Below are 27,563 nucleotides of genomic sequence, written 5' to 3' on the forward strand. Positions count from 1 at the left end.
TTATTTCACCATCGTGAAAAGCACCTTAAAACCGAAAACGCTATGTAAATATTATTGTGAATATTATTTGGGGGAGGAAACACTTTTCCCTATTGGAAATGATTGTTTCTTATTTATTCCCTGAGGAGCAATTCTGGTTGTTCCTTTCACGTTTTTGCATCCCTACTTCCTCAGAGATGTTTGCTTTAAGTTAAACAGAAGTAAATGCGAACCCGGAATGGGAAAATCAATCTGATGGGCAATTTTATTCTCCTCCTAAAGTCTTGGGGGAGAGTATAAGAGGCACCTGTGATTCTCGCCCTCCATTAGCCCTTCTGAGTAACTGCTCTGTCCATCCTGTGGAGAAAGGACAAAACTGTCGGGAGAGGGTGACAGATCCCTCTTCCCAGATCCTGACCCAGGGGACAAAGGGACAAGGGAGCATCTACTCCAGCTTTTTGGGGAGCGCCACAGCCAAATGAGTCATTTCTCCTAAGTGCTGGGAAGCTCTTGGCAGAGAAGTTGATTTGGGCGAGGATTATTAGTGTGGGAAGTGGGCACCGCGGAGGAGGCGGAGAAGGGCGGAGCCAAGACCTCAGAGAGCGCCCTGCCTGCCCATTGGGCTCTCTGCCCGTGCTTTTACGCTCCCTGAGCTCCTCCCTCTGCGCTAGTGAGTAAATGAATTTTTCCTCCCCTCCCCCTCCCCCTCCCCCCTCCCCCCGGAAAGTGGGCAAAGGCGGAGTATCCTGCTGGGCTTCCCTTTGGCCACTTGCTGAGATCGGGGCGCGTCCAGTGTGTGATTCAATCATCCCCGAGGGCGTGGGGAGGCTTTATCTGCGCAGACCGGGCAGTCCCGCTTGTGAGAACATTCCCGGTACTCTTTATTGCCCAGCGCTCCCCAGGTCCGCAACCCACCGGCTCGCAGGCATCCCAGCGCAGCTCAGGTGCGCCCCGCGTTAGCGCTTAGTGTCACCAGGTGAGTCGGGCTGCCCAGAGAAATGGAAACTCCTTGGGACCCCTGGGGACTTAGGAAGCGGGGGAAGTCGACGCTCTGTATCCCTTTTTTTTTTTTTGCTTTTCCTCAACTACTATGTTACATATCCTATACCCGTGCCTTTGCGTTGTCTGAACCCTATGTTCACCCTCCTTTACACAACTTCTTGGTTTCTTTGAAGATTCTGGTCACATTCCACCCATCCTGTGCAGGAAACCTTTCCCTCTCCGTCCCACCACTCCCAATTTTTACCCCTGCTCCCACTGCCTCTAATTTTTTTTTTTTTTTTTTTTTTTTTTTTTTACATATATCTAGCATGCACCTGATTTTCATGTATTCTATCTACCCCAATGTAAGGCTCCGGGATCTGGTACTGTTTTTGCTTCTTATATCCTCGGTACTTAGCACGGTATCTGGCACTTCATATTGTTTAATGTATGCTTGTTGACTTGACCCAACTCTCCGGGAAAGGAACCCAACCACCGAAGAGATTTGAAGGAAGGGAACTTCCCCATCAAAAAAACTTAAGTTTATGTATTTGATATTTAGTAGCACTTTCTTCTGTTAACCTCATTGATAGTTATTATCCTCATTTTAAGTATTGCTGCACACAGCTCATGGGATCATAGATCTAAAGTTGGATAAAACCTCAGAGGCCAGCAGGTCCAATTCTCCTCCAAACCAAAGTGCCAGAATGTTGTGTTTTGCCAAATGCTGTACAGGTAGTAAGCTACTAAAGAGGGATTTATTTGTATACAGCTCCCTACACCTGAGTCAATGGAATTTCCTTTCACGTAGTTTCTAAGCCACTTGACTCATTTCTGAAGAATTGGGTAACATGGGTTTAAGACTTCTGAGCAGAAATGTAGCAACACATTGACTCTACCTGCTGTCAAACGAGATTTCGTTATAGTCGGGAGTCCCGGAAAGTAGGGGATGGAATTCTTGCTTTCCTTTGAAATGCATTTCCTTTAGGGAATATCGAATGGGGATGAGAAAGATTGGTTTTTAGCCCCAAGTACTCAGGGTGTTTTGTACTAGAGATAATATATATGCAAATTTCATAATCCCTCGAAGCAAAATACTTGTAGCAAAAACTAATTTTCCCCAATTAGTAAACATTTATTGAATATCTGTTACATGGCAAACACTTTGCTAGCAGTTGGGTGTAGGAAGACAAAATGGTCCCTGATCTTCAGAAGTTTACATTTTTTTGTGGAAAAAGAAAACGTGCATGGATATAGGTATCCCTTTTACATACATTTCTCTTATGCATATACCTATTGTGATGGTGATTGGGAGAGTTATTAGTAGCCCTGGATTTCTGTCTAGGAATTTGTTAGCCTCTGGGGGGTGGCTTGAAGGAGATTGGGAATTCCTAAGAGGTGAGAGGGGAGTGCATATGGATGGTAGCAATAGTAATAATAACTATTGATAGAGCAAAATCCTGACAGCTTTTTGATGCCAGCATGTTAAAATTAATTGAAGTCCTGTCACAAAGTGCTGAGATTTTCCAGGGATGGGGTGGAGGAAGTACTCATTATCTAAATGTTCTTTGAATTCTGGAATGGCTCTTGTAAGGAAGTCAAGTGTAGGTGTTCCCTCAGCACACATTCTCCTATATTGTATAATTCTTGATCATGTCTTTCTGTAAATGTTTATAAGGGACCTTTCCCATATGATTAAGACACTAATGATTCTTTTATTATCTTAGGATACTAATATATATTCTCCACTGTAAATTTACCTAGAGCCAAAATCATCTCAAGCTCAACATATCTAGATAACTTTACTATTTTCTTACCTAAACCTGCTCTTCCCCCAATCTACTCTTCCCTGGAGAGTACTGCCATCCATCCAGTTATCCATACTCCTAATTTCAGAGTCATTCTTTACTCTTTCTTCTCCCTCCTTCCCTATATCAAATTAGTTAAGTCTTTTAAATTCTACTTGTGCAATATTTTTCATTATTTTATAAAGTTTCCTGCCACCCATGAGTATTCAAAACCACCCCAAATTTTTGCATCTGCTAGTGAACTTCCTGATAATGTGTTAGCTAGGGTTGGGTGGACCTGCTGATGGCAGACACATTCTTTAACATTGTTTGTACTCAAAGCCTTTGCAGCTAGATGAGACCTACTTACTATAGCCTGACTCAGCTGACATAGATTTTTTTTTGATTTATTTGTTTAGTTTTTTTTTTTTTTTTCCTCATGTATGTTTCCTCATTGCTTAAAGACAACTAAGTGGCAGAACGGTTAGAGTATTGGACTTAGAGTCAGGAAGACCCAAGTTTTAAATCTTACTTCAGAAACCTGAGTAAGTCACATAATCTTTGACTTAAGTTTCCTCATCTGTATTGAGGGTATTATTAGTTCTACTTCTCAGAATTTTGTAGGGATCAAATAACATAACATGTAAAGTGCTTTGTAAATTTTAGCTGTTAATATTGCTTCTCATCTGCTGCTTCATCTCATGCATCATGGTTGCCTGACTTGAATATGATTCAACATGCATGGACTTTTATTGTGGTAGCACATACCTTTTTCTCATTTAATTTCTGGATAGTCCTTGCTCCTGATGGTTAATATTTTTGGTGTATCATTATTTTTGAGGAAACAACTGTGGGTCTGAAGTCAGAGACCTGAATTTGAATCTAGCTCTGCTATTCTACAGTGTTGTGGTAAGAGTTAGTATTTGAATCGTTTCTGGCACTGATGGTATTTCCATGACCAACCGAAACCTCTTCTCCTCAGTTTCCTCATCTGTAAAATGTGTATATTAATATTTATAGGACCTACCTTACAGGGATGTTATGAAGGTCAAATGAAATCATCTGAGTAAAGTTGTATGTAAATTTTAGAGTACTATATAAATGTCTATTAAGCTATGATTGTTATAATAGCATGCCCTTGGGCAAGCCTTTCCAAGCCTGTTCTGATATATAACAGCATTGTACTTCTACCTCTGCATACAAAGATTTAATGAAAAATTCATCCTCTCTGAAACCTGGTTCTTCCATCTTTCCCTTCCCATGTCCCAAGCCACTAAAGACTCTATGTATAATCAGAAGCATGGTGGTATATTCACCACCATGTATTCTTTTCAAAATGGCCAGGAAACTTTTTTTTTTTTTTTTTTTTTTAATTTAAACTAAATCTCATAGTTGGCTCCCCACCCAGTCTGAGTACCAAACTCTGGCAATATGTGATTTCTTTTCTTTTCCCATCATCCTAAATTCAATCTTTCTCTCCCTTCATTTCTTCCTTTTTCCTCTCCTTCTTCATCTATCCATCAGTGATAGCCTGACTGTCTATAACTACACTGGGGAAAGTGGTTATAATATTCAGGACAATTGAGGCAGAACCATATTTTTTGTTCTCTTGTAAAAAACTTGATTTATTTCTGTTGGGGTGAATCATGGTTCTGATAGAAATTATTGGGAAAGAGTCATGTAGAGAAGTTTTTCCAATAAGAATTGGGCCATATTTTTATTAATATTTGAAATGCTTATGAAAAGGGTTGCAGTTCAACCAAAAGATGTTGAAGAAATAAATAGTAATGGAATATCATACAAAGTACCCCAAAATATCTCATCAAAAAACTGTATAACCAGAAAAGGAGATGGAGCAATCATATAGTAGGATATTTAAGGGAATAGCTCATAGATACTTCATATATTTAAATAGTATACACATCATGTAGTGGAAGGCCTGCTTGTTCCAGTGGAATTTTTATTGGAATATGTGGATAAAGATTGCACAGGATGAAAAAAGTGGTTTGTGATCTTGGTTATTAAAGATCACAGAATATCCAAGCTGGGATAGGCTTTAGAGATAATCTAATCCATTTCTCTCCTGCCCCCATCATTATATTGTTAATGCTTATGCTATAAGTAATATTTAGAGTATATATGCATATACAATTAATAGTATACATGATATTATTTCTTTGTAATGTTCTTTTTAGTTTGTCTTTGAATTTGGCAAGCATCATAGTTCTTTACATAGTTAATTAATTTTTCATTTCCCCCTTTACTGATTAAATTTAATAATCTCTTTGGTTTTGTAAGACAACCATTTATTGATATAACCTCTCTACAATCTCACATATCTTGTGAGCACCAATATTCAGAAGATCAAAAACTCGACCAAATATTAAAATATGTTTATGAAAAATGTATAGTTGTTGTTCAATATTAAAGACCTCTCAATAAGTGTGTATATTTGAGGACTTAAAATTTTTATGTGTAGTGGTCACTTATGTAGTCTCTGTACAAAATTGTCACATTTCTTCTTAAATGTTTGTTAATAGGCCTTATTTGTGTACTGTTGAAAGTGATATTTTGGGAGAACATTACTGACCTTATTTTGTCCTAAATTTGTAAAGCATTTCCTTTGCCTTTCTGTTTGATCCCTCTGACCCTTACTAAATGGATCCTTCGGTACCTCTTGACTCCTGACCACTTTAAAAGGATAAAAGAAAAGTGTTAGAACTTTGAGAAATTCCAGAAAGTCATGTCTTTTCTTTATCCCATAATTAAGTTTGGTTGTATTGATTTAACTAATTTTCTTTGGTGATGGTGAAGGTCTGTTTCCTGGACTTCTGTGTAAATGACTATGCTAATGGATGCATTCTTTCTTTTGTAAATTCTCTTCCGATTTACCTGCTCTAACTGATCTTATTCAGAGTTGCTTTGTGGGTGAGATTTTATACCTATCCATCATGGTGTGTGTCATGCTGTTTGCCCATCTGATTTAATCTTGAAATGGAATTTGGAACTCTGAAAATCCTTGCTATAGGATCTCATTACTTCCATCTCTCCCTCTACTTGAGGCTAGGGACTGATTTTTGTTTGTTTGTTTGTTTAATCCTCTTCTCTTACTACTGAGCCTAACTCACTGTAAACTCTTAGTTAATGCAAGCTCTTTATTTAATATTTGTAGATTGATTGAATATTTAAGTAAATCCATGATTCTACTTTAATGTTGTTGGGTTTTTTTCCCTCTTTAGGATCCAGCTTGAAGCTAAAATATGGCAACTCAGGAAAAGAAACCTGAAAATCTTCAGACTTCAGAGTAAGATCTCAAATTGAATGTCCTTTTGCATACTTTTTATGTTATGTTAGCTACCTCATTTATCATGAAAATCAGCAGATTCAATGTGGGCTAGCTTATAAAGAACTGACTTTAGATCCAGGAAAAACAGGACTGAAGTCTCATCTTTGACCCTTATTGTTTCAATGAGTGTTCTATGCAACTAATTTTTAAAACTGTTTCAATTAAAGAAGCATTTTCCTCAATTAAATTTCCATATATCAGTGAAATCACAGGTCTAGTCCCTAGACTCTCTTAGAAACCCAAATAATTAATTACATATGTAAACCTAACTCTGGCTTCTTGACTTTTCAGTAATTTTCTTCAGACTTCCAAGTTTTACTAGGACTTAAGATAGGATTACTACCTGTTTTAAAGATGAGTTTTCATACTTGTATGTTACAGTGTAATTTTCTAGTTTATTCCTTTCTGCTCCTTCATCACTTGGCAGGATGACAATTCATTAAATGCCAACACTGATAATCATGTTCCCAACAAGTAGCTTATCATTATTTCTCATGTTTGAGTTTTAGCTATTAATAGAGTGCAGTAGGGCATCTTTGGGGTTGGCCCCTCAGCATTCTTTTATATTTCTTGTCAAATAAATCATAATTTAAAAATTATTTTCTTCCTAGGTAATTTGCCTGTCTGGTTCTGAAATTTGAGTTTTTTTCTTTATTTAAACTACATTATTACAGTTCTTTCATCCTACAGTTTTGTTTCCTTTTCCTTTGTTGGGTTATTGCAACCCAGGGAAAGAAACGAAAGTTAGAAAATTTTCATTTCTTCTCTTCTGATTATGCTGCTGAGTCAATGTCATTTATCAGTTATTTACTTTCTTTTCTATAGGATAAAAACAAGGATCATGACTACTTTCGTTTTTATCTTTTATCATTCAAGTTCATGGGTATTAAATTAATGTCCCTGAATCACGTGTCTGTACTTGTTTTGTAATCTGCCCTATAGTATATGGATAATATATAGGGCAGAAAGACTGGGATTCTAGGTCTGACTTTTCCACTAATTATTAGCCATGTGACTTTGAGGAAGGTTTTTACTCTCTCCAGGTTTCACAATTTCTTCATCTGTAAAATGAGGAAATTAAACTAGATGATGTTTGTGATTATTCACTGTTCTGAATCTATGGTCTTTTGATCTGTCCTTGATATATATATATATATATAAATATATATATATATATATTTATATATATATATATATATATATATATATATATATATATAGGTGTGTGTGTATTATATATATAAGTGTGTGTATTATATATATAATATATATGTATATATATATATATATATAGGTGTGTGTGTATTATATATATAAGTGTGTGTATTATATATATAATATATATGTGTGTATTATATATATATATAAGTGTGTATTATATATAATATATATGTTATATATAACATATATGTATGTATATATAATATATATATATGTGATATATATACACATACATACACACTATGTATATATATATACACATACACACTATCTATGTATATTATATATGTATACTGTATATGTATATAATATATATATATGAGAGTTGATTTTCTAATCCAAAGATGAAAAATTGTGATATGAAATTCATGGCAATATTTTGAATTTGTTGTTAAACTAATGTTGGAATGTATAGTGTTTATGATTAATGAGAGTCTTAGATTTAAACTGGATAAAGGCCATAGAATGCCAAAACTGGGGAAAAAATTATAGACATTTAGTCTATCCTTTCCTCTGACCTCCTCTGATTTTGTAAGTGATTATATATACAAATATGCATAATTGTTCAGTTAGTATTTAACCTTTTTTCTAATTACCTTTTTAGTCAGTCTTACATTTTGATGATCACATTTCATCATATGTTATATTAATTTTTCATTTATTTTTTTTTTGTTTTTAAAATAATTTTTTGGTACATAGACATTTCTGAATAGAAATGATTTAAGTAACCTCCTTTGTTGTCCTCTTGTGTGTACATGTGGGTATTTGCACTCACTTACACACATAGATGTGCACACACTCACACATTCACAGTCATACTCAAAATTCTCCACTGTGGCAGAGAAAAACCAAACTAAGTGACACAGTGATGCTATCTGACAATTTATGGACTACTCTATGCCTGTTGTTGGTCCCCTGTCTTTTTACTACATAGTCTACTAATTTTCTACCCAAAGGAGGAAGATGTATTTCCTCATTTCTTCTCTGGGGTCACGATTGGTCATCACAATTACAATACTCTGTGAATTTAGCTTCTGTGTCTTTTTTACTTTGTATATTTCTATTAATTTTTCTTCAGAAAAAAAGAAAAAGCTACTGTTTTGACATTTTATGAATTAGTCAATTTACATTCAATCAGTTGCTGTCTTTTCAATTTTAGCTTCAGGACCTTTGAGCACTTCTTTATACTTACATCTAGCCTTCCTCATCTCTTTTCTGGACTAATACAAAAATCTTTGAATTAGGCTATATTTTTAGTCTCTTCCTTCCATTCATTCTTCATGTAGCTGCTCAAATAATCTTTCTAAAGGATAAGTCTGTGTTATACTTCTACTTGACAACCTTCAATAGTTCCTTATCACCTTTAAAATATAATAGAATAATTAATTCCTTGACTTGGTTTTTAAAGCCTTTCAGGCTCCAGTCTACCATTTTAGGCTTATTGCAAATTCCTCTCTTTCACACATTCTGTGCTCTATCCATACTGACTTATATTATACTCTGAATTTGGCCTTCCTGTTTCTGTATCTTGCAGTTTATTCTTTTTCTCTGGAATAACTTTTCTCCTTACCTCTGCTTCTCAGAATTACTTTCTGGTTTTCTTCACTTTATGCTACCTCTTACTGGCATGATCTGTGATCCCTTTAGTTATTGGTATTCTTTCTCTCCCTTATCAAATGAATGATCACTATTAATTATCTACTTATGTTGTCTCCCCAGTAGAATATAAACTTTATGAGAACAAAGACTGATTTTGGTTTTATTTTTATATCATTACTGACTTAGCATGTGCTTGAAATATACATGTATATGTATGTATATATATGTATATATATATATTCTTTTAAAAATATTTTAGTTTTTTCCTCAATTATGTATAAAAACAAGTTTTTAGCATTGTTTTTAGTTAAAAATTCTATCTCTTCATCTTTCCCCTTCCCTGATACAGTAAGCATTCTGATACAGGTTATAATGTTCAATCACATAAAACATATTTCCCTATTAGTCATTTTGTGGGGAAAAAAGTGGAATAAAAAATAAGAAAGTGAAAAGTGGCATTCTTTGATCTGTATTCGGAAGCTATCAGTTCTTTCTCTGGAGGCAGATAGCATTTTTCATCATGAGTCCTTTGGGATTGTCTTGGGAATAGCTAAGTCACAATTGATCATCATACAAAATTATTGGTTTTGGTTCTGTTCACTTTACTCTGAAATATATAAACTTATTAAATATTTGTTGGATTGGCTTGGATTAATTTGGGGCATCTTTCTGAAAATATGTTTGGCATGGATATTTGAGCTACACATTTTTCATTTTTGCAGGCAGCTGCTATAATTGACTTAAATTTCATTGTACTGAACTTATGCTGAATTTAACACACTTAGTCATAAAACTATATCTCACAATTGTAACAAAACTATTTGTTCTTTATGATGTTTCTTTCATATCTCTCAGAGATATGAAATATTTACAATATTAACTTTGAACTCATTTTACATGAATTAAGTCATTCTCAGAATTAATTTTAGTGCCACAAGTAGATAGCCATAAGAAGAAAAACTGGTCTGAAAGTAAAGCTTCATGTTGATGGAATGAGGGACTGAATCCTTGGGAACATGTGCTGGGAGAAGAAAAAGCCCATGTGACCTTTTTCATCAATGACTTATCTAAGAGTGCCTTGAGCATCTTCTATTTTGATCATAAGATAGAAGACTGGGAGGGGGGACAGGATATTTGAATAATAGGAAGATTAATAATTATGGAAACAGGGAAAAAAAGTTTTTCCAATTTTATTGTGCCATCCCCATCTCTATCCCTTCTCTCTGCATACCATCACCTCTGGCATTCATTCTAATAATCAAGCTGGCTCAGACCCAATTTCTCTGAACTTTCCAAATCTTACTGATTTCTGACGTTGTAGGGTCTAGATAAACACTAAACAATGCACTCTTAATACTTTGTCAGCAATTGAATAATTAAAAAAATAAGTCAGTCTTATGGTGAGAGAGAATCATAATCTGGAAGGTTCTCTGAGAAGGTGTTTATTCTTTTTTGTATTTTATTGGGATAGTATAATCTTAGAGACATGAGACTCAATTATATTGGTAAATTAGTAAAGACCTTACAGGTTTTCTAGCAGCATCAACCATAAATATTTTATTATTGCCTACTATGAGCTAGCTGGCCTAGGAATACTTTTGAGGTAAAGTCACTGAAACTGTTAGAATTGTAGGCAGCTATCTAAGAATATAATTTTTATTTTTATTTATTCATTTCTTTTTTCTCAATAGTATTTTATTTTTCCAAATACACAGATAGTTTTCAACATTTATTTTTAAAAGATTTTTATGTTACAAAATTTTTGCCTTCCTTCCCTTATTTCCTCCCTTCCCCAAGACAGCAAGCAATCTGATATAGATGTTAAACAAATGCAAGTCTTTTAAACATATTTCCATATTTGTCATGTTTGTTGGGCAAGAAAAATCAGACAAAAAGGAAAATAAAATAGGAGAAAGAAAAAGCACATATGCAAACAAAGGTGGAAATACTAAACTTCGATTCACATTCAGCCTCCATAGTTCTCTCTGGATACAAATGACATTTTTCATTCCAAATATATTGGTGTTAAGATTATAATTTTTAGAGAAAGAGCTGTTATTTTTTTGGTAGAGGGAATTTTCTCCTCTGAAAGTTCCCTCTGCTAATAGAATCCTAAATCCAATCCCATTTTCATGCACTCTCTGATATATAGAAAGGTCATTATATACCCTCTGGAGAGACAGAAAGATAGAAAGCATGATCCCTATCTTAAAGGACTTACAGATTTGTGGGAGATAGGATATGTACTTTAAAAAATAGGCAAGTTCTGCAGGAATGAAATAGAGCTATTTTTTTTTTAGGACTGGGGTTAGCAGGGAAGCTTGATGGAGGACACAGTTTTTGATCTGAATGATGGATAAATTGAGACAGAAGAGCAATTCTTCTGGGAGTTGGAGATTGAACCAAAGACGAGGTGTGGAGAAGCATCATGACTGCAAATATAACTTATCTTTGGGGGAATGTTGTAAATAGTAATTGTCATTTTGGATGTTTGAAACAGCAATTAAAAGAATATGAGGGTAGAAATTTACAAATAGATAACTAGATGAAATAAAGAATTGCTGCTAAGGAGACATCAGGAAGGGAGATACAGATTTTGAAGTAATTTAAGTGGTAGTGATAGTTGAAACTGAGATCAGATATTTTTTAGGACTTACAAAGTGCATTCCTTAACTTCTAATTAGTAAACAAGTAGTTTATGTATATGAATATTAATATCCATTTTGCAGACAAGAAAACCAGAACTCAGGCTTATCCATGATAACTTGGTTAAATGTAGGAACTAGGATTTTGTATTCAGATCCCTTATCAATCCAAATCTACTGTCTACTCTGAGGCCACAAATATAAGAACAACTAGGACAACATAGTTAAGGAAGGAGACTATTTTAGGAAGGAGGGAAGATGATTCCACTCCCAATTTCCTTTCTTATGATCAAAGTAAAAGAGGGCATCCCAAGACATCCTGCATCCTTGGATAGGTAGTCATTGATGCATAAAGTCTACTCCCCATGAATGAAAAAGTAAGAGGCATATCTGCTTTTCTCCAAACATGGGTTCCCATGTTTCATCAGCAGAAATCCTCACTTTTTTAATACTTTTTTTCTTACTTGAGTGTGAGGAAGGTGATAAGCAGAGGGGTAGGTACTTTTGTAGCCTGGCAATGATTGAAGTTGAAGTACGTGAAGCTGACTTAAGGAGTTTGCTGTTGACAGAGGCAGCAAAAATAGAATAATCCTTTGTAGAAATGTCCCTCAGAAATTTATTTCACTATTTAGTAAATCTCACTGAGAAGTTTTGCAAAGTAAATGTGGCAAAACACCTCCGGTATCTTCACCAAGAAAATCCCAAATGGTATCACAGTGACACACCACTGAAATGACTGAAGGACAACACCATTAGGAGGCTTGTAGGCCCTTTTAAAAAAAGGCACAATCATATTTATTGTAGGAACATCTAGGCGAAATCTTAAAGAGATAATCTCATCCAACTCCTTCATTCTCTTGATGAGTAAGCCGAGGCCCAGAGAAGTTAAATGATACCTCTGCTAATAAGGACCTAAGTTATTAAAATTTGTCAAATGTATGACATGATCTGAAGAAAGAATATTATTAGAAGTCTAGACTCAAAACATAAATTAATGTAGTCTGGTAAATGTCCAGATTAGTTTCAAGCTTGTAAATTTAATCTTGGTTTTGACATATATTTTTGGTTTTTCATCTTGAGGGTTCCTTCATTCCATTTGTCTTTCTCATGTTAAAGTGCTATTTAAATAATAAGTTCACTATCTTAAACTAATTAGTGCTTTTCTTTATTGTTTAGCAAGCAGCTTATACTTTGAACTCTTTAATTGTTGACTATAATTTATTTGGAGACATTCAGCAAAAGTTTTTTGAAATGAATTTAAGTGAAATTCAAAGGTGCCAGAGGATTTACCTGGGTAGGTGTTCAACATTGTTTAAGGAGAGAGGCTGTGGGTAAATAATGGGAGTACATTCTGAGTAGGATTTGAGAAGTTTTAGGGAAATCCCTTTAACCTTTCTTTTGTCTGTTTCACTCCTAAAATGAGAGTGCCGAAGTAGATGATCCCTGAAGTCTCTTTAAAACTCTGAAATTCTCTGATTTTAGGACCCAGAGGAAGTCTTCATTTCCTTTTAATTTATATCCCTTCCTGACCACCCCATTTAAGAACAAAAGTATTTGTTTTTAAACAAACATCAGGCTTTTCCTAGAGAGACATTTTCAGCATTTTAATTAAGATGACTATTAATGTAGAATGCCTCAGTTTGAGACTGGAGACCTGTGTTGGACCCATTCTGAGATGCTCTTTTGTTCTTTGATGGGCTCAAATTGTATCTGTTTCCTTTAGTGTCTAAATGAAGATAATGTATCCATTAATCCTCTTCAATGTTATAAGGAAAATGTTTTGCAAAGCTTAAATATAACCTAATTGTGAGTGATTATTAAAAGTATAGAACTAATTCTTGTTCCATGCCTCTCATTTTTATTTTTTCTTGAAATTTTATGCTTGTTCCCTCCTTCCTTCCTTCCTTCCTTCCTTCCTTCCTTCCTTCCTTCCTTCCTTCCTTCCTTCCTTCCTTCCTTCCTTCCTTCCTTCCTCCCTCCCTCCCTCCCTCCCTTCCTTCCTTCCTTCCTTCCTTCCTTCCTTCCTTCCTTCCTTCCTTCCTTCCTTCCTTCCTTCCTTCCTTCCTTCCTTCCTCTTTTTCTCTCTCTCCCTCCTTCTCTCTTTCTTTTTTCCTTTCTCCTTTTCTTTTTGTTTCTTTGTTTTTTCCTTTTCCTTTTTTCTTTTTTCCTCTTTCTTTCCTTCTTTCTTTTGTTCTTTGTTTCTGCTTTTCTCCTTTCATTCCTCTTTCCTTCCCTCCCTCCCTTCCTTTTTCTTTTCCTTTTTTTGGGGCCTCCTTTTCTCTCCCTTGATGATTCTTTTACTATCTTAACTTTTCTCCTCCCCTGCTTTTCTGTCTCAATGCTTGAATATATCCATAATGAGCTGGAAGAACTTTGGAGAATTACTTGTTCAACGCCATCATTTTTGATGAAGGGCCAGGGAACTAGGGTTAGTACTGAGATTTTACTGACTTGTTTTTTTGCTTATATTTTTATTTTAGTTCCCAGACCTTAGAGTAATTAATAAATGTGTGTTCTGCCCTCACCTCTCTTCTCTCTTTCCCTTTCTTATCTTCTCCCTTTCTCCCCAACTCTCCTTCCTCTCCTCCTTTTCTCCTTTCCATTCCAAATTCAGCCGCCTTCTCACTATTCCACACGGAGATCACAATAGCAATAATTGGGCTAGTATTATTGTCTTTTCCATGTTGAGTTGTTGCCTATGAATTAATTAGTTCAATTATCTAAATTCAACTTCTCTTCTCCCTCCAATTCCATTTAATATACCAATGAGATAAATGCATGCTTCTTGTTGGACCAATTCTTGGATAATTTTAGTAGTTCATTGAGCCTAGAAAAACTCCCTAAATCTAATGCTCAGCACTCAAACCCAGACCCTGCAAATTAAACTTACTATATTAGGTTTGTACCCTCTTTTTTAGGTTGTATCTCAGGTGCACCCTTCATCTTCACCAAACCTTATAACTGGTTGTTGGTATTGATTATTATCCTTATTTTCTGGTCTTTCTTTTGATAGCTTAGTAACTTCAGATGGCCTCTTCTCTGAAAGATGTATGTGCATTTAAGAATAAAATCTTTTGCTCTGTATTTTTCTTTTATAACAGTGAACATTTAATTCACCTTTCAAACCCAAATATCTCAGAAATGAAAGAAGATATTCTTTACCATTTTAATCTTGGGACTAAAACTCATGACTTACAGGCCATGTTTGGAGATGTAAAGGTAAATATATGCATTAAATTATTTTTTCTTTTAATTTTCTTTATTTTTTTGTTATATTTCAGTTCTGAACTGTCTCCTTTCCTGCTATCCTGAACTAAGGAAGACCATGATCTCACTGTCTCTCTTTCTCTCTCACACATACATATTCTTTCTCTGAAGGTGGATAGCATCTACATGAGTCCTTTGCAGTTGATTTAAATAATATTCCCAATAACTTAGTCATTCATAGTTTTTCTTCAAACAATATTGCTGTTACTGTACACATTTTCTTGCTTGTACTCTTTTTTCACTCTTCATCATTTCATGCAAATCTTTCCATGTTTTTCTAAAATCAACCAACTCATCATTTCTTATAGCATAGTAGTATTCCATCATAATCATATGCCACAACTTGTTTAGCCATTTCTCAATTGATGGGACATCCTCTCAAATTCTTTTCTTTAGTACCACAAAGATCTGCTATAAATATTTTAGAACATATAGGTTCTTTTCATTTTTTTCCTCATCACCTTGGGAAACATATCTAATTGTGGTATTGCTGGGGCAAAGGGTATACAGTTTTGTAACTCTGTGGGCATAATTCAAGGTTCTTCTCCAAAATGGATGGATCTGTTCACAGTTCCACCAACAGGGTATGAATGTCCCAATTTTTCCACACCCTCTCTAATATTTTTCATTTTCCTTTGTGTCTTCTTAATTATTCTGATTATGCATGAAATGATATCTCAGAGTTGTTTTAATTTGCATTTCTCAGTCCATGATTTGGACACTTTTATATGACTATAAAATTTTAATTTCTTTGAAAAATTCCCTATTCATATCCTCCTATTTACCAATAGGGGAAATGACTTATATTCTTATAAATTTAACAAAGTTCTCTGTTTATTTGAGATATGAGGCCTTTATCTGAGAAACTATCTATAAAATTTCCACCTCCCCCTAATCTCCTTTTTTCCTTCTAATCTTGGCCACAGTTTGTTTTATTTGTACCAAACCCTTTTTAATTTAACGTAACCAAAACTACCCATTTTGCATCCGACAGTACTCTCTATCTCTTTATTCATAAATAGTTCTTCTTATCCTTAAGTTTAATAAATAATGTAGAATGATTTTCTAATTTTCTTATATCTTCCTTTATATCTATGTTGTGTATCCATTTTGAATATTTTCTTGGTAAATGGTATAAGATACTGGTCTGTTCCCAATTTTGCAAGATTACTTTTTAGTTTTCCAACATTTTTTTAACCAGTGTATTTTTTTAATCTCAGAAGCTTTAAATCTTTGTCATATACAAATTTATTAAAATACTGTATATTGTACAGTATGATATGGTGTATTGTGCAATATGGTATGACTAAGCTTCCTTTCTTTACATTTTTTCATTAATTCGTTTGATATTCTTGATCTTTTTTTCTTCCAAATGAATTTTATCTTTTCTAGAACAATTACATAGTTTTTTGTAATTTAAATGAGGTGACATTGAATATGAATAGATTAGGTAGACCATGTAAAAGTTGTACATGTGACTAAGCTGCTTTATTGTTTACAATGTTTATGTATGTGTATGTTTAAAATAAAATAAAACAATTAAATTAAAATTTAAAAAATTAAAATAATACAACAGTATGTCCATATCACCTTTGCTTTAAAAAAAAAACAAAAAAATATTTTTCTGTGTTAACTACAAAGGAAGAAGACTTCCCTACAAACATTGCACATGCTCCTGTAGGAAAAGAAAGCAATTTCAACAAAATATTTTTTACTTAAAGTGAAATATTCAAGATATTAAAATTTTTGTAGTACTTGATATGTTGCAAAATATCTGAATATTTTATATTTCATATTCTTTAACTGTAGGCTTCATTCCTCTCTTCCCCATCTCTTTTGTTTAAAACTTTTCTGAGGGCTTTGTTATTTTTCAATATCTCCACATCCATGTATATGTGTACTTTCTTTTCAAAATAACTCTTATTTTAGGGCTACAACCTAAATTTGGCAAAAAAATAAAATATGTTAATTATGTGAATCATTTGATATTTATATGTTGTTATATGATCTTCTTGTTAGTTTGTTTGTGTTGGAGGAAGTCCTGTTCGGATGAAAGCTTTCATTAGCTATATAGGTGAAGAGTTGGGACTTGCACCACCTGGCACAGACCATCCTAACATTTGTGAAGGAACTGACCGTTATGCCATGTATAAGATTGGGCCTGTGTTATCAGTTAGTGTAAGTACAATATTTGTCAATTAATTTGATGAACATTTTTCCTGCAAGACACAATCATGCCTTTTCCTAAATTATAGAAATGGGGGGGGGGGGGGAAATCTGATAGACAAGGGTGGGGAGGGGAGGAGAGGGGGAGGGGGTATGTTATTGTGGTTGGCAATTTCCAAGTTTTTCCCATTTTGGTTATTCATTTAACTGGGAATGAAAAAGATGCTACTGGAGTTGAGAATTTCACAGTATTCCCTTTAGGTTATTTATTGATTTGGAAATGAGGTGGTAGGGGTGCTATTAGGGTTGGGAATTTCAAAGTATTCTCTTAGGTATTCATTGAATTGGAAATGAGATGCTTGGGATGCTATTGGGGTTAGGAATTTCAAAATTTCCCCCTTTGGAATTCTTTACTCCCTAGAGTTACTTAATTTGAAAGGCTGATTGTAAAGTAAATTAGTGTTAAGTTCCCAATGAGAAGGCTCCAACTGTTTTGGGTGAGTGGGGCTGTATGGTAGATTGGGGGAGAATTAGAAAATTGGAGAATCTGGAATATAATTTAATTTTGGTGTGGTATAATCTACATCCCTAAGGGATCCACATTAGTGGGATTTAGGATCTGGAGTGTTGGAAGTATTTAAATTGCAAATCACTTCAATATACAAATATTTAAATTGTTCTGTGTATATTACCTCAATAAAGACAGTATTACCAATAAATGTCATACCTTTCTAGTTGACAGATGTGGAAACTGAGATATAGAAAAGAAGAGATTTACTCAGTATCATATGAGTATTATTAGTGACAGAATCCTGATGCCATAATTCCTCATCTAATTCTGAGTCATTTTATTTGGAATTTTACTGTATTATTACAAATAACTAAGACTATCAAATGGTCATTTTGAAATTTGAATTTTTTAAAAGGAAGAGGTCTCTCCTAGTCCTTACTTTTTGATTAATGTCTAGATAATATTAAAGTATCATAGAGGCAGCATGGTTGTAGTGGATAGTGTTGGTACTTGGATTCAAATGTTGTCTCAGACACTAAACTGTAGACCTCAGATTCCTCATCTATAAAATGAGGGGAATTGAAAATTGATATCCCACTTTATTTTGCATCATATTTATTAATTATTAGTCAATTTGTTATGTATTAATACTACATATTAGTTACTTAATATGTGAAGTTGCGTTCTCTGAACTAAAACTTAGCTGCAAGCTTCCTATGGTATGTGTTGCTAGCTAAGCCATCTTGATATGGTTTCTTCATGTACACTTTAAAAACCACAAGGAAAAACAACATGCCCCTTTTCTAAAATAAACTGTTTTTTTTTTTTCTTTTTAAAAATGTTCATTGAATATTTGCTTAATCAGCAGCCTAGAGTTAGTAAGATTTGAATTCAAAACCTAGTTGGGCTTGAGTAAGACATTTAACTCTTTTTGGCTTCAGTTTCTTCAACTGTAAAATGGATATAATAATAGGATTTACAATGTTGTGAGGATAAAATGAGATTTGTTGTTAAGTTGTTTCAGTTATGTCTGACTTTATGAATCCATTTTGGGGTTTTCTTGGTAAAGATACTGAAGTGATTTGCCATTTTCTTTTCCAGCTCATTTTAAAAAAAATTATGGAATAAATTCCATAACATAGTATAAATAAGAAGGATGATTATACCTGAAAGTGCTTATCTTATTATGTACAACTTGATAATCCTTTTAAGTGTATAGTAAATATATGTAAATTTCTTCACTTTCCCTGCTCTTTGCTATTCCCCATGGCTATCATATCATTAAATAGGTATAAAATTATTTTACATATACTTCTATTTATTAGTTATTTCTATGGATGCATGTAGTGTGCTTTCTAGAACCCCCACACTAGGCTGCCAAAAGATACCGTCCAGATTAGCTCTCTGGAGGACCTCGAACCACTCTTAGTGAAAGAGTGTAGAAGGCCGGAGACCTTCTAGGATGATCAAAGATGGAGTCTGATTATTTCAAGTCCTCTCAGCCCCCCAAAACCTTAGTACTCTTACATCACCACAGCACACTGCCCAAGTGCTAACTATAAGCCCCCTGCTATTGATTTGTAAATGTATCCCTTGCTTCAAGTAAAACACAGGTTGTCACACCCCTTCCCCCGTTTGACTTGTCTGGAAAGCTGAGACCCCCAAGGGGAGATAAGAGTCAAACCAGACATTGTCAGCAGGTCTTATACCTCGCCCAGAGTTCCCCCACTATCTGTGGCCCTCTACAGATGCAGATAATGTCTTCCTTCATATGGTCTTCTTTATTAAATTTGGGTGTTTTTAATAGTTAAAATAACTTATTCATTCGGTCATTCTTAAAGTAACATGGTTTTTACTATTATACCAGGTTCTTTTGGTTCCCTCGTTTTGTTCTTTATTATTTCATGAAAGTCTTACCATGTTTTTGAAAGATTACTGAGCTCTTCATTTCTTATAACATTTCATTCCATCACAGTCACATAGAATAACTTGTTCAGTAATCAATTAGGAATCAATAGTATGCCCCCCCCTCTCCCCCTTGAAAAGTGTCAACCAGACTAGACTTTAAGGCCCCTGGTTGCCCAAGAATATGTAGTTTTTCTTCTCTGCAGGAATTGTTAGATCCCTTTCTAGCTCCTGAGAAACCTTGGGTCCTATTTATTGGTTATTGGTATTTTTGCTAATGGGCAGCTACATAGTTCAGTAGTTAGAGTGCCGGGCCTGGGATCAGAAAGACCCAACTTCAAATTTGGCTCCAGACACTCACTTTGTGACCCTTGGCAAATCATGTGATCTCCACTTACCTCAGTTTACTTTTCTGTAAAATGAGCTGGAGAAGAAAATGACAAACCATTTCACTATCTTTGCCAATGAAACCACATGGACAGTATGGCCACAGGGTCATGGGCAGTTGGATACAGCTAAATAACAACAATAAAGCTTTGCTGATAGACGTTGTGCTCATTACTTTGTGTTTCAGTTTCTCTATAACAGATTTTTAAACCCAGGTTGAACTCACTGACTTCTAAGGTCTCTTCCAGTTCTGAATCTGGGATTCTAATGTATTTATATAATAACATGTCCTACATATAATTCAGACTTAACTTCCACTTCCAAACTGCAAAGTGTCTAAAAGCCTCTAAAGGAGTAAGAGTTTCAGACTGACATAAAATCTAAAGAATTTGACTCCCTAAGGAAAGCTGATGGTTACATATAGAATAAAGAAGCAAAATAAGAAATAACAGGGACCTATTCTGTCAGCGTCATTAGAAATGATAGCAGGCAGGAGGAGAAAACAGAACTATAAAATCATAGTGACATGGGGCTGCTGTGTGTAGGGTTGTTTGTTAACAATTGTAGTTGGATTATAACATTTATTTTTATGTTATATTATATGTTATAATGGCAGTCACCATTGAAGTAGACTTTTAACTAATAGACTAGAGATAATGTTTAAGAACCTGCAAAAGCAAAGACTATTGAACTTAATTTATGATAGGATAAAGAATTTTGAATTCTGAGGTAAAAATTGTATTTAAACATGTGTACAGTTTGAAATTCTTTTCAAGATAATATGTTCTGATTTTATATGTATTTAATTTTTTTTCCAGCATGGCATGGGAGTTCCTTCCATTGGAATCATGTTACATGAACTCATCAAATTACTGTATCATGCCAGATGTTCTGATGTTGTCATGATTCGCATTGGCACATGTGGTGGAATAGGTATCTTCTCTAAATATACTTGATTTTTTTATCAGCTTGGTTCAAATATAATGAGACATGGCCACAGCAAAGAATTATTTATTTGTACTGTTAAATCTCCTAGAATGGTGTAAAATTTAGTATTTGGAAGTCTGTCTTGGATCATGGCCAAACATTTTTTATTGTTAATGGAAGCACCTCTTTTTAAAGTTTCTCTTATATGTGGCAATAAGGCTTCACTTTTAGCAGCATCATATTGTAGGAGGACACTTGTTCATATATGGAAGCCTTCCCCTTTGGAAAGAAGTCAGATATTATGACTGGCTCTGTTTCTGAGAACTTTTTAGGGCCAGTTAAGACCAGCCAGACTCAGCTCATTCATTAGTTAAACATAGTCAACAAGCTCCAAGTGGGAACAGGGTACTTAATTTCCCTAGGCTTTTAAAAAGATGTCACAAAGTTCTCTATACAGATTTGTTTTTAAGTCTCTCCAAATGGTTGGTTATATTGTTTATTTAATTAAGTTAGAGTCAATGTGATATTTGCATTTCTATGAATTGCCTTTCAAAGTGTTTCAATTAGCATTTTCTTTGGTTTTGAATGACTTGTGCTTTTCAAATTCCCCAAATTTGAGCAAAATCTGTCTGAAATTGAGCCTATCATAAGTAGATTTCAATATGTGAATTAAGATGATTCAATATTCATCAACATACTATCTGTAAAATGTAAGTCCAAGGAGGTGTAAGGTTATTGTATAAATCTAATATTTAAGTTTATTACTAAAATATTTATAGCTATTTTTTTGTCTTAGGTTTAGTAATGATGTATAGCCTGTATCATTTAATAAAAATTTAGTTCCATTCATACTGAATATATTCTTAAATGTGAGTTAGGATAAAAAGATGTTTTATTATAAAGGCAAGTAAAGATGAACATCCCGAAGTAGCTGGAATAGAGAACTGTGTTGAATTGGATTTTTTCTACTTGAAACTTCTTACAAAATTTAAAGCAGAACTGATGTCACTTACAGGGTAAAGTAAGCCCCAGAGTTGAACTTTATAACACTTAAAGCATTTGCATAATGGTATTTGGCTTTCTGTTTTTGTGGGTTAAGGAAAGACAAAAGAAAACACTTTGGATTATTTGCATTTCAGAAATATATTTCTATATGTATTGTAATCATAAAAAAACTTTTTTCTTTACTTTTGAGTAGGAATTTACCACATTGTCTAGTTTAAATTGCATTTTTTTTTCAGTTTTCTATTATGGAGAACTGGGAAGAGCTAAGTTAAATGTGATCCTGGGTTTTCCTTTCTGATACTTCAATCCTTAAGGATAGAATTTCAAGACCACAGATTAATGGATAATTAAACATTTCAACTAGGTTATATTTCAAATACATTTTTTAAATATGATTGAGAGAGGTTTTCATTCAAAAATAATAATAAACATCTACGATGTACAAGCTGTGACAGATGGTTTACTTTCCAGATTACCTGGTTTTATTGAATTATATTTCATAAACTCATAGAAACATATAAAGTTAGCTTTAAAAAAGATGACAAGTGTTAGGAATCACCGAAGTTATCTAATCCAATCTCATTACTTTCAAAAAGGGAAAATTGACCTAGAGAAGGATAAGTGGTTAAGAGTATCCTGATCAAATTTGTTGTGTATATTATTGATCATAGGGAAAGCTTTAGCTATCAGATCCATTTAACAAGCATTTATTAAATATCTATAAAATGTCAGATACTGTGCTAGCCTCTAGGGATATGGAGGAAAAAAAAATTAAAACCACTTTCTTTTGAAAATACCATCCCCAATAAGTAATTATAAAATATATACTAAGAAATTTAAGGGAAGGTCACTATTAATGGAAGGTATGTATTAAGAATGATTTCCTGTAGGAAGATAGAATAAAAATTAAGCTTTGAAAAAAGCTCCATTAAGAGATGGGAAATGAGAACAAAAGATTATTTGGAGAGAGAATGTTAACTTTGAATAAGTTAACCTTGGTGTCTCAAGAGATAGCAAAGAGCAAGTTTGTTCCAGTAGGATAATTTTTTTGAGGTTTATTTCATCTGAATGTTCTAGCAGGTGAGGAGCAAGAAATTTTAAGATAGTGGAATCTTTAAGATAGAATTAGTCAGAATTATGTAAATTGAGGATTTCTATTTATACAACTTTCCTTAGTATCAAAGCTTACTTTTTTCCCTCCTACAGAGATATTTCCTTTAAAATCATAGTATATGGTTTTATTCAATTTCTCCACATTTCAATAAAGCACTTTAGAAACTATTAATATATAATAGCCCACTCTAACTTCCTCTGCTGCACTGTTAACTTCACTGATGTGTCAGTAAATAAATAATAATTCAATATATCTAAAGAAGTCAGAGCTAGTATTTTGCATTTTATTGGTAACATGAAGATTCCTTAGTAACTTTAAAGTGGGCCTAATCTCTTCCTAGCTGTTAGTAGGCTGGAAACCTACTCCATCAGTTTTTTTCTACTGTGGATAGAGAGGCAACACTTGTGGAAGGGACATTACAGAGTAGTATACTTTGAAATAACACAGTGTATGTTCTTCTTTGTCTTTGCATGTGAAGGGTGTATTTGTGCAGATGTTCTTGATGGGGAAATCATGCTGTATTTATCAAATATACACCTTTCTTTTAGGTCTAGAGCCTGGCTCAGTAGTACTAACCAAAAAAGCTACAGATTCTTGCTTCCAACCTCAATTTGAACAGATTGTTTTGGGGAAACGGATAGTGCGAAATACAGAACTCAGTGATGACCTGAATCAGGAATTAATGGCATGTGCCAAAGAGCTGAATGAATTTAATACCGTCATAGGAAATACAATGTGTACTTTAGACTTCTATGAAGGTAAGATGACCATTTGCTAAATGAATCTAAATAAATTAGAAAACAATATATATACATATATCAAATGGCTCATTAATCCTTAATATACTTCCTAGGTCAAGCTCGATTGGATGGTGCTTTCTGCTCATATACTGACAAGGATAAGCAGGAGTATTTACAGGCAGCTTATAATGCTGGAATAAGAAACATTGAGATGGAATCTTCTATCTTTGCAGCCATGTGTGGTGCTAGCGGTATCAAAGGTATGTTTCTGTTCTTGGTACCCACCTGGAACTTTTCCAGTTAGATGTGAGAAACCAGCATAAGACAAAAATGCAAAGCATCTGGATACAAAATTTAAAATGAGTCAAATGTGGGTAAATCCCTTATGGGAGACCCGATGAACTGTTTGTGTTTTTAAACACATTTGTAAGTTGATTATTTGGATGTCAGTTCATTTTCTCATAACAAGGATTTAATACATGGCAATTACACTCTTAGTTCATAAAAGTTCATTGAACAAAAATATGGCAGGACTAGTCTACAAAAGCAAATACTTGAGAGAGGTAGTTTTTTTGTTTTAATCTGAATATTTGGTAATATTTATATGTGACTCTAGTGTAGTATCTTGCATTTATGAATCTAAAATAATTCTGATCAGATTTGTTTTGTACCAGAAAATCTTGCAGTTTTCTGAGTAATGCTGATTATACTCTTTGAATGATTGAATTTCATAGAATTATAGACCCATGGAATTTTAATAATAGTGAACCATTCAGATTATTTGATCCAAATTTTTTTTATGTTCTGGATGAGGAAAATGAGGTCTATAAGCATAAGATGGTTTTCTTAAGGTCATACTTTTATTTCCATCATTCATTTGAGGAAACTGAGGCAGCAGGTTTTAAGTGATTTGCCAAAGTTCACACAGCAAGTGTTGGAGATTATATTTGAACTCCGGTTTTCCTAATCTCAGGACCAGTGCTCTATCTGTTTTGCCACCTAGTGGCCACTAAAAACTTTGTTTTGATATGAAATTAAGGAGTGAGGTATAGAATACAAGATCCCACTGAAATTGAAATAAGGGGCTTTGGTGTCCCAGCCCTACCACTTAGCTTGTATGACTTTTGAATAAATAACTTTACCTTTCCCAGTATTAGTTCTTTCATCTGTGAAATCAGAGAGATGGTCTGTCTCTATAGTCTCTCCTATCTCTGCATCTTTTAAATTCTCTCTGTTTTTGTGCTGTCAAATCTGGACTTCATTATGGGCTCTGTACAGAGTTCCATTGGAGTCCTTTGGAAGCAGTCATCCAGTTTCTAAAGCACTAGAAAAATCAGGAGTTTGAGGGTCTTACATTTCAAAAAAGCAATAATAAATAAACTTTTTTTTCATTTCTTTTGCATATCAAAATGGGAAAATGCCTTTAAGCCAAGTTGTTTCAATTTTATTTTGTACCATAAGAGTATTCTTTGGTTAATGGAATAGCTGTGTTTGAGTAACCTTTACTATAAAGTAGATTTTGATAAAGTGAATTTCATTTTCCTACTGATTTACCATTATAATGACAAGAGATGGGTTCCACTTGAAAAATATTTACCTGAAGGCTTAAAACATTTTCAAATAGTTTGAGGGAAAAACAATAACTTTCTATTAAAAAATTTAAATGATATAATAGAATACTGTAAGAATATGCTATACTACAAATAAAACACTGAGAGTGAATTACAGCAAAGGAACAGAAATCCTGGCATTGTAATTCTTTCCCAGCATAGGGAAGCGTATATCATTTCCTCTGTAAAAGTATCAGCAGCTGAAGTATGAACAGTTTTCACCAACCTTAGATCACTATAAATAAACCTCTTAACTTTACTTCCAGAGTAATTATTTTACTTTGAGTTGAAAGCTCCTTTTCATAGTAGCACCCATCTATACATTTATTACAATGTGGATAGATGGAGTTGATCTGGCATTTCGTTAATGTCTACCAGTGAGAAGCAAATTATTGTAAAATGATTGTATTGACTGTTCTGCCATCAACCTAAGACTTTAAGTGAAGGTAAATTCCTATGTTCAGGAATATCTATCTCCCTCTAGCTGTATGTTTTGGCCTTGGAAAGTTCTGCTTCTTAAAGATTTTTGGAGTTTAAATGGGAGATCAAGGCTGTTAAGTTGGTTGTGGTAGCAGGGATGAAATGGTGGCAAAGAAACTCTAAATTCCTATCAACACTTTATGCTTGCTCCTTGTTAAAATGATTTTTTAAATTTTGATGAATTCCTTAAACAAGAAATTTTAGTAAATGAAGATTTATACATTCCTCTTTAGCACTGTTACAAGTAGAATTTATTATTTCTAATATCAGGAAGACTTATTGTGAGTATTCTAGATACATTTTTTTTCTTTTGTATTTACCTTACCGTTTTAAAAAATATAATACACAGGAAGTGAATTGAGCAAATAGGCAGTTGGTTTAAATCAGGGAGTTCTTAATCTGAGGTCTGAATTTTCTTAAAATTTTTTGGGTGACTACATTCAATATAATTATTTTTATTATAATCCTATGCATTTTATTAACTTAAAAACATTATTCAGAGAAAGGGTTCTCAAGCTTCAATAATACACTGCCAAAGGAAGGGGCCATGACATAAAAATGATTAAAAACTCCAGTTTTAAATGGATGTTTTTTGCTTTTTGCAACACTGACCATTTAAGAGTGATATCTTCTTTCATATGTACTCATTAGTGGTGCCTTGATTGCTTTCTTCCTCCTACTGTTTCCTCTCCCTAGGGAATATGATAGAGGAAGATAATTTTCAGGAAATCTTCATTTAGTTGAGAGTTTTGAAAAGCACTACTGAAAAATCTCTACTTATATATTAATATTATTGATAGAATTATGATAAGGGCTGAGAGAAGAGACTATTCAAGGTTCAAATTATTCTTTTTCAGACTAAAGAAATAGCTCAAGAATATCATGGCACTTAAAGCACATGATTGATTTTTCAGGCGCTCACAAGATTTTTTCTTTTTTTAATAAGTACTATATATTTGTTTTCCTTTTACTTTTTATATCTTGTTCTTTGTGAGTGTTAGGGAGTAAACTAGATAATTTCCAAGGTTCCTTCCTTTTAGCTCTGAAAATACCATAAGATTCTAAGGATGAAAATTAAAAAGAAAATGTATTTATTACTATTTATTACATTTAGAAGAGAACATGAAAATATTTGTGTTAAAAATAGTATCTCCTAAAACTGTTCAGTTTTCAATATTTGATATTTAGTTATTTCATATTTCTGGAAATACAATAGACTCTACTAAGGAAAGCGAGAAAAGGAGAAAATAACAGAATATAAAGGAAGGAGGAGAAAGTAGACTTCTGGCATCATCTCTTTATCTCCCAGGCATCTTCTTACACATACACTCTTGATTTATCCTATATTTATTGCCATGGTTCTTTCTAAGTCCTAATTGAATGATTGTCTAATTTTCCTGATAATTTTGGTGCCATTTGGTAACAAAGTAGATAATAGTTCTCATACATGTTACTTTACTTCATTTTAAAGGACAACAATCTTTTGATTTAATGTGTTCTTTTTTTTTTTCCTTTTGCAGCTGCTGTTGTGTGTGTTACCCTTCTAAATCGGCTCATTGAAGATCAGATTAGCAGCTCCCATGAAGTACTTGTCGAATATCAAAGGAGACCACAGAAGTTAGTAGGATATTTTATCAAGAAACGATTGGAAAGAAAAGCATGAAAATCTTGTTGTTTTTAAATTTGTAAGAAAATACTCTGATTGTTTGAAATGAAAATAATGAATCTCAGTTGGTTTTTTTTTATTCTTTCTAAATTTTATAAACCAAAAATATAAAATAAAGATAACTTGTTCTTATCTATCACTATTATGGTCCTTATGTGAAAATTAGGAGGATGCTATATATTTTTTTTTTTTCTAGGAGAAGAATACTGGCTCATCAAAGATCTCTA

At 33.7% G+C, this 27,563-nt stretch overlaps 1 protein-coding gene across 2 annotated transcripts; it reads left to right on the forward strand.

The window, feature by feature from the left end:
- Nucleotides 1-730: 730 nt before the first annotated feature.
- UPP1 (uridine phosphorylase 1) lies at nt 731-27,472 on the forward strand. 2 transcript variants are annotated; one of them, XM_074283589.1, is made up of 9 exons: nt 839-955; nt 5,987-6,051; nt 11,214-11,326; nt 14,660-14,777; nt 16,845-17,003; nt 20,613-20,727; nt 23,389-23,598; nt 23,694-23,840; nt 27,191-27,472. In XM_074283589.1, the coding sequence occupies exons 4-9, from the start codon at nt 14,700-14,702 to the stop codon at nt 27,331-27,333; spliced, it is 852 nt and encodes a 283-aa protein (XP_074139690.1). In that variant the 5' UTR covers nt 839-955; nt 5,987-6,051; nt 11,214-11,326; nt 14,660-14,699; the 3' UTR covers nt 27,334-27,472. The 2 variants fall into 2 exon arrangements, with proteins under 2 accessions (XP_074139689.1, XP_074139690.1); XM_074283588.1 differs by lacking the exon at nt 11,214-11,326 and having other exon boundaries at nt 731-955.
- Nucleotides 27,473-27,563: the final 91 nt, after the last annotated feature.

Source organism: Sminthopsis crassicaudata, chromosome 1 (genome assembly GCF_048593235.1).
Source record: "Sminthopsis crassicaudata isolate SCR6 chromosome 1, ASM4859323v1, whole genome shotgun sequence".
Taxonomy (NCBI): Eukaryota; Metazoa; Chordata; class Mammalia; order Dasyuromorphia; family Dasyuridae; genus Sminthopsis; species Sminthopsis crassicaudata.